The sequence below is a fragment of the Botryllus schlosseri genome, chromosome 8 (genome assembly GCF_051294905.1).
Source record: "Botryllus schlosseri isolate E-star chromosome 8, Bs_hap1, whole genome shotgun sequence".
NCBI lineage: Eukaryota > Metazoa > Chordata > Ascidiacea > Stolidobranchia > Styelidae > Botryllus > Botryllus schlosseri.
The window spans coordinates 5,519,763-5,534,426 of NC_137243.1; the positions used below are offsets into that span (position 1 = coordinate 5,519,763).

Sequence of the window (14,664 nt, forward strand, 5' to 3'; positions counted from 1 at the left end):
AGATTTCAACAGCAAACAGTATATCAAGTATATATCTGTCATGGTGGCCATCTTTTTATTACGTCAACGCTGAGGTTATTCATTAAAAATCGCTCGAATTCATTAAAAAATATCGTGACAAATTTTCAAACGACTTAACTTAAGGTTACCATACGTCCTCTTTTTTGACTTGTTTGAAAGTGTTCTCGGAGGACGCATAAATGTCATATTTCTTGAGAATTTGTCCTTATATTTTGGAGAATTTTGGTTAATGCACGAGCAAATTGGACTGCGATATAGGAAATCAGCGGCCAAGTAACGGACTGGCGGTTTTTTCGGGACTTGAGCCAGAAAAATGATTTTTTTTTAGTCAGCCGACCCCAAAGTCGGTATAAATTTATCATTTATTCAGGATTTTACCCCAGTATTGTAAGTCTGACAATTTTGAAAAAGTGTCCTCCTTTCAGCTGATTTCCAAAATATGGTAACCCTACTTAACTAGGCACAGTTGCTTTTCATGAGAAAAGGTTGAGTTGAATATGAATGTGTGTTTTTTTTTCGTTTCGAGGTTATGGTCTTATAGGTGGGTGTTTGAGTACTCCAAGTAGTTTCGACACCTTCATTGTATCGCAAATCTTGTGGTGTTTTTGAAATAATAAGATTATTACCAATAAACTGCAGTTTGATTTGAATTTATGGTCGCACCTGAATTTAAATTTGAACTGAACTTGAATTTATACACAATAAAAAGTGAATTCAATATTCGGATCTTGAGTTGAGAAAAAAATATGTTGCGCTAATATAAAAGTTGGTGCAGGCATTTCTTACATACTATCCTGTCTATTCGTAAAGTAGATGTACATAAGATGCAGCCCGGGAGATGTATGAGTTGATTATTAAACAGCGTACAACATGTATCATTCGTCGAGGGACTCGCCTGTGCGGAAATAAAAATGATATGGTATGGTGGAACAGGAACTGAGGTTTTCAACTTCTACAATACGATACGAATCACTACTGACACCTAACAAGACAATCTGTCTGAAGAATTATCGACAAGGTGGTGCTCTATGCGTAAAAAACATTGAGCTGGTCATCGACTTTTTGGTTTTGTTTTCGCAGGGCTGTTATTATGACTATATAGCAGTCAGCGTAAGGATACGGACTTGACTCATTGCCACAATTCGTTTCTTCGACATGTCTTTTAATGGTACGGAAAAAGATGGGGTTGCGTTTGCTGATGGAGACGACGATATAGAACATGACATTGAAACAGATGCTAAAGGCATAGGTCATAAGTTTTTCGGCAGCAGCAAAAAGCGAACCACAGTTGAACAGACTGACGCAGTGTCAGACCAAAGGATACCCAGATACAAGCCCGGCCGAAATGTTGCTTCTGGTGGTTTTAGAGGAGTGGCGGTTATAATAAACAATGAATATTTCCACTACACCACAGGTAAGTCGATTACTAGTTCAGTTGATGGTTCGGTAGGTCAAGAAGTAAGTAAGTAAGCGCTCCTGTAGTCCTGCTATTGACATTGAGTGTGCAGGAAAGGACTATTTCTTGATTTGTTACAGACCCATGTTTCCGTTTTTAACTCATTTGTATCCCATGTTTGAGTTGAAGTGACTACACTAATGACCTCAAGTAAAATAATTATAAACAAGGACAATCACGTTTGCGTAGTTATACACAATAAATGGTATTTTCATTGAGCATGAACACTGAACAGTATATTTTAGAGTAGTGTCCAGGTGACCATTCTGTAGAATATAGCCCCCATCTGATATTTGGTCACTTTTCGTATTTAGGCCTATTGAATTTGAATAATTTCATTATAGAAATTGAACATGGAACGGCAACGACCGATTTTGCAGCTTCGTTCCGCTTCGCCGAGGCTGGAGTGGAGAATTGTTTTGCGTAAGCGACTGTAGGATTTATGGCAACCCAAAAGCACAGAAATTACTGAATCTGGTCTTGATCGAAAGCTACTGTTGCACCGATTCCGAAAATATAAATTAAAATATTGATCAGGCACTGATACACCTAGAATCTGTCCTCCAAGTCTGAAATATCGGCATTGTTCAGAACAATCGGGTAACCGCAACACAATGGCCATAAAAATGACCCGTTGCGATTGTTCGAATAATGCCGATATTTCAGACTTGGAGGACGGATTCTAGGTGGATCAGTGCATGATCATTATTCTAATTTATATTTTCGGAATCGGTGCGACAGTAGCTTTCGATCAAGACCTGATTCAATAATTTCTGCGCTCGGGAAGATAGCTTTTGGATTGCCAGAAATCCTACAGTCGCTTACGCAAAACAATTCTCCACTCCAGCCTCGGCGAAGCGGAACGAAGCTGCAAAATCGGTCGTTGCCGTTCCATGTTTAATTTCTATAATTTCATGTTAGTTAGTGAATAATAATTTGTTCAAAGGTTTGAGACAGTGCTTCCCAAGCCTCGGGTGGGCCGCGAATCTTTTTGAAATTTTGGAAAATAACTGTAAATATTTGTAATAAGGCATGCAGTCAAAGGCTCTTTGATTTATTTGACGCTCTTGAACAATCAACGATAAATGATCTCGCAAATATTACTATTCATGTTCCTGTTACTTGCAGTAAACAACTTTAGATGGATAGGTGATCCATTTGGGAGCCACGTGAATTTTTTATAATTTTTCTAGTGAATGACAAGCTGACAAATTTTGGACACCACTGGTTAAAGGTAATGGTCATAGCGTAGTCACATGGCCACACCTGCGCAGGTCCCTAATCAATGCGCAATCCAAGGAAAAGATGCTATATGTTTTGAGCATTTATTATGGAAGACATTTGGCAACAACATTTCCTTGTTGATTAACTACATTTAGTTATGATATAAATCTGCTTCCAATAACCAAAGACAGAATTGCTCGATTATTTTTTACTCCTAAGGCCAATCACTTGACTGATGTCCACTATTGAGCTGAGGTATGTGTACTGGTATAAAGGTCAAGGTGTCATTGCTGTTTGCCAACTTGCCGTGTGATGACTTGTAACAGAGTAAATCGACATTGATTTAGCATTTTCTCGCCATTTCTTATGAAATAGCAATAAATGGAATAGTATGTTTGTATTTTTGTCCTTAACGTTTTTGCGGGATATGCAGCGAAATATGATACGCGGACACATGATCTATGCGTACGATGTGCATATGCCGCTGGACAAGTAAGGTGTAGAGATAGCCTTGTAAGGCTTTTTAAGTTTTGCACCACCCCGCCATGCTGTCGAACGGGGAAATGGATAACAGTCTTATTGATCAGGTCTTTGGTCTGAACCCACGACCTACCAATCAAGTTATTTAAGAAAGAACCGTTTGAAATTGTTTTTTATGTAGGGCCTACAATCCTCATAAACTTGCCTTCTCCAGGAATGAACCAGCGGATGGGTACAAAAGCAGATGAGAAGCATTTAACACGACTATTCAAGAAGCTTGATTTTGACGTTAAACCGTACACGAACGTGACAACAACTGATATACGACACGTATGTGTCAGTTATTTAACTCGACAAACGATCTCCATTGACAATGTCCATTTTTCAGATTGTGGAAAATGCGGCCTCTATTGATCACTCAAATTACGACTGCTTTTTCATGGTGTTCTTGAGTCACGGGGATAACGGTGCTATTTATGGCACCGACGGTAAAATTGATGTCAAACCTTTAACGGAAAGGTTTGTCGGAAAGTCGTGTCCAAGCCTCATCGGGAAACCTAAAGTGTTTATATTTCAGGTTTGTGTATTTTATCATTCACATTTAAATTCCATTTTTTTATGATCACAATGCTGCTGGTTGGGTTCGTCAAGTTCGCGGATTAATTGGTCTTTCACTTGCAATAATTTCACATAAGTTATCTATTGCGCATTCTTATCTATTCTGAACAAGATATCTCATAAAGTCTCATTTTTTCGGCTCCCTCTGAAAATTGGATATCGGTACTCGAATTAAATTTATGGAACTGAGTCAGTCCGTCACCATATTGAAGTACTGTAGTCGAAAGTCTCTTGTCATTATGAATTCAGGTTATTAGGGTATTGCCGTGATTATAGGAAAATAACTTTGAGCACGGCCTTTCTAAGATTGGTATTTCGTCTATCAGTTCTGATTCTTTGAAAACAGGCCAAAAACTGTTGAAACTGAGGAAAATTACGATATTATGAATGCCAGCCATTCTATATCACTAGAGCAGAGTTGAAATAAGTGGGTTGAACTGAAAACTGAACAGTGAACATGATGAATTAGACTCGTACTCGAGTCAAAACACTATTACTCGGACTCGATCCTCTACTAGCTGACTTGGTCTCGGACTTGACTCGGTGGTGAATTGAAGATGACTCGACTTGACTCGAGTGAAAACTATGAAAGTGAGATTGACTTGTGACTCGGAACCTTGGGACTTGGTTACAACCCCGTAAAGTAGCCCCTGCTTCACGGTAACTGCACAATTGCATAGTATATTCATATTGGTTACTATATTCGGCTGACACTCGTCAGGGGTAATCGTCAACAACTAGTAGAGAATTGGAAAGAACATTCTCTATATCAACAATCGTATCTCGAAATATGACGTCACCAGTATGAAATGAGATCATAATAAGAGAGCGTTCAATGTACTATTTTTATATAGTACACGAACTCGTTTTGTTGACAAAGCTTGGGCTGATGAATTTTGATAGAGGCCAACTCCGATGCATGCATATGAAAGTGTGAGCAGCCCCTCCCAATGACGCGAAATCTGTCGTCTCGATAATTTTTCGCGCAGGCGAGATTATGTAACAGATGTTTTATGCGTTCCTGAAAACGTTTCGACGTTCTTCCTACGCAACCGCAATATTTGCTTTTCATAACTAGTTACTTGATAACTTGTCTCACCCTTAAAATTCTGCTTCCACTGGAAGCAGTTTTGATATGTCCTGGAAATCGCTAGTTCTGTTTGTAAGTTAATATAAATTTCTACTCGAGTAGCGACGCTGACCACTTTCACCACCTGTTATACGCCTGTGTGAGCCAGTGTTGGGATGACTTGACTTGACTCGAGTCACTTTGTAAAAATGACTAGACTTGACTTGACTCGGCGTATCAGAAATGTGGATTGACTCGTGACTCGGAGCAAAATGTACGAGTCAGTTTCAAGTCGTCAAGTAATCGGTGTCGATAAAAATCACTGTTTCTTGCATATGTTCGGAGTGTTCGCGAAACGCTGGCGCAACCTGTGAGAGCGACCAATCATTCAATGATCGTGCGTTTTACTGAGCCTCCATTGTTTTCTTACAGATGAATTGACCACAAACGAAGTGATCGAAGCTTACAGCTTGCGTTGTCGTAAACTAGTAGTAAAGTAATTTAATAGCAAAATATTTATTTCTGTTCTCTGTTTTTACCTTAGCCAAAGCCCTTGCTTTATTGAAATTGTATTCGAATATCATATGATGATGTAAGTGGTAATGTAGTGCGCCTCTTAATTCGCTCTCTATTCTTTATTTTGGCTGGTAACTGTCAACTGAGGCTATGCAGTTACTCGCGTAGTTTAACAGTTCTACGTGTATATGAGCGATGCAGCGCTATTCTTGCGTGTATATTTAACTCCATATTCGTTCATCGTTATAAAATCAATGACCATTCAATCTGTATTTCAGACAGCTAGCAAAATGCAATGACGTAATCGCGCCCCATACTTCGAAAAGGCAATTTGACTTAAATTGTGACTTGACTCTTGACTTGACTTGACTCGAGTCACCTTCGAAAATCGAGTCGAAATGTGCATTTGCAATGACTCGAAATGATTCGTGACTCTAAGCTAGTGACCTGATCCCGACACTGGCGTGAGCTTCTGTGAAATCAATCCATTGAACATTATTTTAGGCCTGCAGAGGTGATCAGCACGAAGAACCTGTTGTCCACGCTGATGAAGACACGGTAGACGGCATTGACAACGAAGTCGTGGTCGACGCGGGCGTATCTCCGACATTGCCGAACGCTTCCGACTTTTTGTTCTGCTACTCTGTCACAGAAGGTGCGTATGAAAACGTGAACACGCGAGCGGTGTTAATACAATTTCCTATTTGAAACGTGTCAGTTTTTTCGTGATTTGTAAGACGGATTGTGCTGCGAGACAAAATGATCGTCTTGTGTTCTGTTTGCGCAGGTTTCTTTTCACATCGAGATACTTTGTACGGCTCCTGGTATATTCAGTGTTTCGTGGAGGTGTTTGAAGAAGAGTTGATAAACAGAGGTAGGTCTTGTTTGCTTCTCTGCCGTATCGTTTGACAAATAGTGCCGCGGGTAACGGAAACATCTTCCAAGTTAGCAAATTTTATTATTATCCGAAAATTTGATTTGAGATGATTTTTAGGTCGGGGTGAATTGAGTGATTCGTTTCCAAACGAGGATTCGAGCAGACTTGTACAAACTGACAATCAACTTAGTTTACGGTCGACAGACTATTGTTTTTTGGGTAGTTCTAGACGTCTAGTTTTAGTTGGTGATTTTGAAATTAAGCGAGTAGTTCTAGTTCAAGTCGCACATTTAAAAGAAATTTAGTCGCCTAACAACTGGAAAACACGTGTCGTTCTTTGGCGTGAATTGTGATGGCGTTGTTCTGTTATGTGATGTTATTGCTATCTCAGATTCGTCATTGCTGACAATGGCGTAGCCAGGGGGTAGGTTTTGGGGGTTGAAACCCGCCCGTTTCAAACTTGTGCCGATGCTTGTGTAGAAAACAGATACGATTCTGATGGAATTTAAATTGATGTGTTGCTTTGGAATTGTGAATTGAATATAGTTAGTTTTGTTTTAGTTATTTAGTTGTGGATATTTGAAGGTCGTTAATTCTCGTTGCGAAAAGTGAGCGGTTCTAGTTCCAGATGCTCATTCTGAAAATCAGGTACTTAGCACAAGTCTAGGTTTGAGTCGAGTGTTTAAATTACACGCCATGGCAGTATGGGTAATTTGGACCCGAGTCATTACATTTGATACTTTATTCTGACTCGAGCACTCGAATCTTTGTGCCCAGCCTTGGTGATGATATCTGTTGGACAGCTTTGGGTTACTTGAGCGAAATTTAAAATCTTATATTTCTACTAGCCCGACTCTATCAAAAATGGGGTTCTTCGAGGAGATTTGATTATTTTTCTGCATCTTTCTACCTCTTGTTGTCTTAGTTTTTCAAAGATATCGAAATTATGTTGAAAATCGGTCGCGAAATTCGTCATTTGAATTTATCAAAAATGAATGTTTGGGAATCGCCAGGGACCAAGTATTCAAGTAGCTATGATTTCTTGACTGTATCTTCACTGGAAGCTTTCACTGATCAGGAGTGAACGTTGATATCGGCAAAGAAACGTGGTAGTGGCTGACAAGCAATATATATTGTTATTTGAACTTCTCAGAGGCTGAGTAAATAGAAACGTAATTTATGTTACAATGTCACAATCACATCAACATTTACAAATATGGCGGGTGGTATTTACAAATAGGTCTGGTGCGACGCGACTCGATAGTAAACCATGTCCGATTCGGTGCGCATCCACAGTCCACGCCAAACTTGGCAACTGGAATTATCTAATTGTGTTAATTACAGCGAAGTGTAACTGAACTGATTTTTGTTGTATATATTTCTAATTTGGAATCTTAGATCAATTTCAAAGTGTTTGCGAATTCGATAATTCTAATCTAATTTGAAAAAAAAACTGTAGCTATAATTCTAATTCTGATCTAGTTGAGACGACCTGAAAATTACTGTAGTCCAACCCTGATCCACACGTAGTTGTGTAAGTTACAGCTGTCGAAATGAACACCTCACTCGTGACCAGCACCGTAACTGCCGCACCCCAAACCCCCCAATTGGGGGGGGCCCGAGCTCGAAGGGGGCCCAAAATTATTTCGTGAATTAGCATAAATCATAGAGTATTTTTTGAAAATTTATGCAATTTTTTCAAAAATTTTTCGCACTGCGCGCGAATTCAAGTAGCCATGTATCTTTATTATTGGGTATTGGGCCATTACCGCGCCACGACCCACCAAGACATCCAATCAAGTTTTAGGTCATATAACATGCGACTCCAAGAAGTGTGCCAGAACGATCAGCAGCGAGAAAACCTTGGCCGAAAGGGTCTATACCAGGGCCGGCCAACCCGTGGCCCGCGGGCCACTTGTGGCCCGCGAGAAGGTTTTGAGTGGCCCGCGAGGTAATTTCCGAAATTTCTACTATCATCAAAAATGGATTGCACAGATTGTAAACTTGCAAGGCCAACCAAAAATTTGATTAGTCTAGCCGCAACATTTGTGATGTGATGATTAAAATATCAGTTTCGACTCATTGACAGATCCATCAACTATTCACATATTGGTAGCCTATATCTTCGTACACTACAATAAAGCAGAATAATTTGCGATAGATTTATCAAAGGTAAAAAAATTCTACAAGCTTTTAGCGCAATATGTTGTCACTCGATTTCTTGTTTTAAAAATTGTTGCCCTTTTGTGAAAATTGAAGAACGCCCAATGTATCAGATTGAGTCTAACTATATTCGCGATTACGAGACAAAGTGTCGTTCAACATATGCGACCTTGCGTTTGCGCACGCAGTAAGACCGTCGACTATGAAACCTAGGCACGAAATGATTGACGCATGTTGGTCGCAGCTTTCGATATCGATGTGTCCATGTGCCGAATAGCCCAGCCCTCGCAAACTTAGCCTAACGATAAACAGCAGGCCCGCAATATAGTCAAGTGACAATATTATTGACCTATAAACTTCAAAAAAATTTAGCGCTTCGCGCGGATAGTGGCCCGCACAAAAGTTCGTCAATCGAATGTGGCCCTTTGGCTGAAAAGGTTGGCCAGCCCTGGTCTATACCCTTATGCTGACCAAAGACTTCGTTATATATACAAAATACATATAGGTTTAATTGTCCATAGGTGCCTAAATGACTGGCGCCGAATGTTCCTGTCTTTGCAATCTGAACCTCGCAAGACAAATACCATCCCGCTGGGAAAAATTTTTTGCCAGTGAAGAAATACCAATTTGAAATCGTATGCGTCTCTTAGTTTAGAAGCCTACGTTTGGGCGATTCTATATTTTTTGATATAGCAGACTGGAAGTCACAAAATAACATCATGTAACGAAGTCATATAAACGGGTCCGCCCGCCCGAAGATGTTTAATTATTATTTACGGGTCCTCCCGTTTTCAAGACACTTCACTCAGCTCTACCGGTAAATCTAATTACGTGAGTAGAGAGAACAATAAATTGATAGCATAATATATATGCAATCGCCGATCTGATTGACCGATTTTATCATAAATTATCGAAATTTTTCGTGTATCGCGCTGGCTCACAATACAGTACAGTTTTAGTACACGATTTTGGGGGCCTGACGAGGTGCTGTTTCGTTCCTACCAACGGGTATACGCCCGAAGATGTTTAATTATTATTGAGTGGTCCTCTACATTTTCAAACACACCTCACTCAGCTCTACCGGCAAATCTGATTACGTGAGCAGAGAGAAGATAAAAATTGATAACAATATATATGCAATTCCCGATGATACTGACCGATTCAGTCATGAATTCTAGAAATTTCCCGCGCTTCGCGCGCTTTTACGACAAAAGCTGATTGACTATACAAACTCCCAACGGAGATCATAACTAGCGGTAAACAGGGTATCGCCGGAGGGGGGTCTGGGGGGCGAAGCCCCCCAGAAGTTCGGTCTATAACCCTATGGGGGGCCCACGACCAAAGTTTTGGGGGGGGCCTGGCGAAGTGCTGTTACGGCCCTGCTCGTGACGTAACTTCCCCTGTTTCAATGCGTCCATTGAACACCGTCTCCGAGTCGGAATGGATTCATGAATTTAGGCGCGTAAGATTTTCATATTTTCGTCTTTTACAGGGCGCGAGTCGGCGGCGAATCAAGATATTTTGAGCCTGTTGACGTTCGTGAACTACAAAGTCGCCGAGAAGAGCGTCGAAAGAACGAGGAATCCGCGGGCTCTGGGGAAGAAACAGATGCCTTGTTTTTTGTCGATGTTAACCAAGAAATTTTATCTCGTGACGAAAGAGTAGAGGGAATGTGACTGCCTCGCTCTTCAACATCAGATCCAGCTACCTGACGCGGCCTAATTTTTAATCACTTTTGATACACAATATCTTATTTCTACGGACTAGCGTCTATTTGATTGAATTTGCTTTGTGATTTCCAAGTTTTGCGATCCGCTCTCGAGGTGCAATCATTTTCTTCATACGTCGCGCTGACTTCCTGACACGCGCGTTGAATCGCCGCTCATTGTGAATCGGTAGCCAATTAATTTCTAAGTAGCTTTTTATGCATCTTTTATGTTTCTGTAGTTCCGTTGACCGAGCGGAATAGCTCAGATGATATGTACTTTAGTTTTTCGCCTTTCGCTTTCTAGTACAATGAACTGACTGTATTTGGTTTTACGGAAACCGTGGTAAGCAGAGTTGTGGGTCAGGAGGGACAGGCGTAGCTGTTCAGTGCTCACAGTGGCTGATGACGGTACCATCGAGCGTAGTCGGGATTTGGAGAGGCGTCGTTTCATATGCTGGATGGTGCCGGCAGTGTACTGTACAGTGTACACCGTGTACGACGTACGTGCGCTCGTACAGTTGTGTGTAGGCTACGTAATGGTGACTTCGACCGCAAGTTATTTACGCATATGTCCGCAAGGGCGAAGGTTTAGTAACGAGTAGGGCTGGGCAAATTCGAGTACTTGGGTGATTCGATTCTGAATCATGTATTATGCTTCGAGTATCGAGTATCACTCATTATTACGTCATAACATAATGAAAGATGTCCAACCTCAAATATGTATCTTTTATGCCATCACATAGCATATAATGCCTTGTTATGCATCAAATTAAAGATATTTTGGTACTTTTTCGACCATACCGATTTCGTTGCACTTTGTGACAATGTTGTGGGATGATCAGGGCTTCGGAAATGTGTTATGTCACGCAACGTTCATGGCTTTGTACTATAAGTTTCGTACGTTGCGATAGGCCAATCAAGGTTTCAATGCTTCCAGATTTGGAAAATAGTATTGAAACTGCAATTTTCGCTAATAAATTAACATGCAGTGGCGAGGAGCGTATAATTTCAGTACTCGAAAATATCGTCTTTTACTACTCGACTCGAATCATTAAAATTAATACTCGATTCAGATTCGAGTACTCGAATCATTGTGCCCAGCCCTAGTAACGAGAGGTGTGACCTACCTGTGAAGCGTCTTTGGAAGATCATATTAACAACCAGATCTCCCAGTCACCGATCTATGCTAGCTAGGCCTGGGCAAAATCGAGTACTAGAGTGATTCGATTCTGAATTACGATTTCTGCGTCGAGTCGAGTATCACTCATTATGGCTTCGTGACAGAATGTAATATGTCAAAGTTCAAATATGTACCTTTCATGCGACCACAAAGGATATAGTTCCTGTTATGAGTGTTATCCATCACATTAAATATACTTTGGTATATTTTCGACCATACCGATTTCATTGCACTTGGTGACAATGTTGTGAGATGATCATGACTGCGGAAATATGCTATTTCCAGTTACGTTCGTAGCTTTGTGGGCTACTATATGTTTCGTATGCTATGGTACGGCCAATCAAGGCTTCAACTGTAAAAATAAGCTATCCAAGCTATAATTCTAGTTGATAAATTAACTTGCAGTGGCGAGGAGCGTATAATTTCAGTACTCGAAAGAATCGTCTTCTACTACTCGACTCGAATCATTAAAATTATTACTCGATTCAGATCAGAGGTGGTCAGTAACGAAGTAGGGGAGATGTGGTACCGATGGATCAAAAATTGGAAAATGATCGCTGGCCCCGAAATGTTCAGCCGAAAACAGCAGATCTTTTGCTGGCTCAGCACTTTGATACAAGCTCTACCTATCGCGCACATATACATGAATATCCGTCTTTTCAAAAAATATTTATGGACGTTCAAAATTTGTTGCTCGAACGTGTCATCGGTCCCCACCCGGTGGGTCCAATGGCACACGACCCGGGGACCTATGACACATATACCCTAAAAAACTCAGATGGGACTACTTTTCGTGCTCAGTATTATAATCTAAGCTACAGCAAGCCAAAGAAGAATGTTTGGTCACAACTGTCAAAAAATAGAATAACTATTAACTCAAATGTTGTCATAAAATCCCGTTTCGATTCAGGCTCGGACTTATGAATTTGAGGGTACATACATATTGCCCGAAAATCGACAGTGTGACTTCCATATACCTCGTTATAGCGATAAAACATCATATGCAATTATTACATAAAGATTTTCTGTACGTAGGCATGTTTCATTTGTTTCATGATTAGTATGCTTGATTATTTTGCTTCATTTGGCTATTGTATCATCGGTCCCCACCCTACGAATTTTATACATGAATCGAAAAAAAGTCCACTCAAGGAAAGTCCTGAAAAAAATAATAGGTGTCATTATATAGCCTGATACAAGCCCTACACTTCACAATAAAAATGATTGCTGGTTTGTTCGTGTTGAAGGTTACAAAGAAAAATGTATATGTCGATCTAAATTTACTTAACACCCCCCAAAACAAAAATCATCTGTGAGAGACCCCATAGCTCGCGCACGTCGAATTTTTTTGTATGTGAGGAAAGCTTTAGCCAGCATGCAACTGTAGACAAGTTCACGGAGTGTAATCATGGAATTATCATAGAGAATTTTCAAAGTATTTTCGGTCCCAGTGATCCATCGGTACCACATCTCCCCTACTTCTATTGTTTCAAAGTACTCAAGTAGTTTTCCTCTACTTCTGGTACTTACTCAAGTAGATATTTTTTGCGTTACTTCTACTTCATATTATTTTGTGAACTACTTACTTACTTTTCGCTATTTTCAATTCGTCAAGTAGAAGTAGTATAATCCCCCAATAAGAAAGATAGCCTAAGGAATTTCGGGGCTGTTTGCACGTAGTACCAACATTTAATTTTCATAAAAGTCATGTAATACCCAGAATTGTCGTTGCGCTTCGCGCACAGTAGGTATGGAGTGACAAATATGTTTCAACGAAAGTATCTCTGAAAATTTAGATAGCGGGTTGCGTGGTTCCGTTCACTCCGCATCGTTGCCTATATCAAATATTTCATCACCTTAAGTATGGCCCCCATAACGTTTGAAACTTCCCTTTCGAAATCTAGCAATTTTCTATTATAGCCTACCTAGCAGCATGGGACGTGTCCTAATCAGGAAAAGTGTGCTTTGATTTTTTTAAACGTTAGACCTGCTATAGCAAACCACCGTTGTAATTTTCTGAAAAAAAAACATGAAATCTATTTTCCGATTTTTAGAAGTAGTACTTATATTTTTCTTTCAATTGCGAGTATTATACGCTGAGTTCTAATTAAAGTTTCAGTTCTTTTGTATGGAGAACATACATGTTGAAGTATAAAATGCCCTATATTTTTCGAAAATAAACCTATACACTATATGGCATTTTTACAATCTGCCATATTTTAATTAACGAATGCTAATCGCGCAAAGTGTCAAAGCTGTATCCGATACAACTTCTCTGTATTTCCCTTCGTCTGAACTAGGGGCCTTATAATATGGGGGAGGGCACCATGCCATGATATTCTCTAAAACGGAGTGTTCGAGTAAACAAAGGATTAGTATCGCATTTATATATCAATACTATCATTTACATCCCATGATGTGGACGACTGCTTATTCTGTCAAAAATTGACACATCCTGAAATGTATCAATATGAATCAAGCTCTCTACACCTTCCGCGTAGCTTCATTAGCAGCTTTTGACAGTCCATGCGAACGCATTGCAATCGTTTTCACAACTACTTACTTACATGAGTAGATTTAAAGTCAGTCGATTCTACTTCAAGTAGTTTTAGGTTGCTTATGAAAGAAGTACTTCTACTCGTACTAGAGTAGATTTTTTTCGTCGCTACTTCTACTTGAGTAGCTTTCTTGACTACTTTGACCACCTCCGATTCAGATTCGAGTACTCGAATCGTTGTGCCCAGCTCTAATGCTAGCTCGACGGACACCGGCATGGTATGACATGGCATACACAACATTAGCATATGTTTCCTTTCGCGGGGAGAAGAAAGTAAAGAATCGTGGGATAGTTTATCGGAATCGCTTCTTTGAGGTACAGAACTTCAATATACAATTGAATAGTATATTCATATTGAAATGAACCCGAATATTTTCGGCTGACACTCGTCAGGGGTAATCGTCAGCAACTAGTAGAGAATTCGAAAGAACAGCGTATATCAACAATCGTAACACAAAATATGACGTCACCAGCACGAAATGTCGAATACGAGAGCGTTCAATGTACTATTTTTAGATGATACACGAACTCTTTTTTGTTTATCGGAATCGTAGCGCAGAGTCTATCGGGTCCAGCGCCATCCATTCTTTAGGAGGAATGGCTGAAGGAATGACTGATAGTGCCGACTCCGATGGACTCTCCGTCTACGCCTAGCGGATAAAGGCGCTGATACTCCTTTCTCATAGAAGCCCGAATTATCTGTCATAACATAACATCGTTGGGTTATATATCTGAACAAATCACACACAATGTACAATGCGATAAGACACAGTGCGATATCATGAACTGAACAGA

The 14,664-nt window shown here is 40.1% G+C and overlaps 1 protein-coding gene across 1 annotated transcript; it reads left to right on the forward strand.

The window, feature by feature from the left end:
- Positions 1–1,112: 1,112 nt before the first annotated feature.
- Positions 1,113–10,470, forward strand: LOC145443978 (caspase-6-like). Its single transcript, XM_080321882.1, has 6 exons — positions 1,113–1,435; positions 3,396–3,511; positions 3,570–3,758; positions 5,889–6,039; positions 6,172–6,258; positions 9,917–10,470. The coding sequence occupies exons 1-6, from the start codon at positions 1,177–1,179 to the stop codon at positions 10,087–10,089; spliced, it is 975 nt and encodes a 324-aa protein (XP_080178008.1). The 5' UTR covers positions 1,113–1,176; the 3' UTR covers positions 10,090–10,470.
- Positions 10,471–14,664: the final 4,194 nt, after the last annotated feature.

Bases quoted from the DNA above. Each gene is read 5' to 3' on its own strand.
- LOC145443978 (XM_080321882.1), top strand. From the start codon at position 1,177: ATGTCTTTTAATGGTACGGAAAAAGATGGGGTTGCGTTTGCTGATGGA. The intron at 1,436-3,395 runs GTAAGTCGATTA...TGCCTTCTCCAG, and splicing joins ATATTTCCACTACACCACAG to GAATGAACCAGCGGATGGGT. The intron at 3,512-3,569 runs GTATGTGTCAGT...TCCATTTTTCAG, and splicing joins CAACAACTGATATACGACAC to ATTGTGGAAAATGCGGCCTC.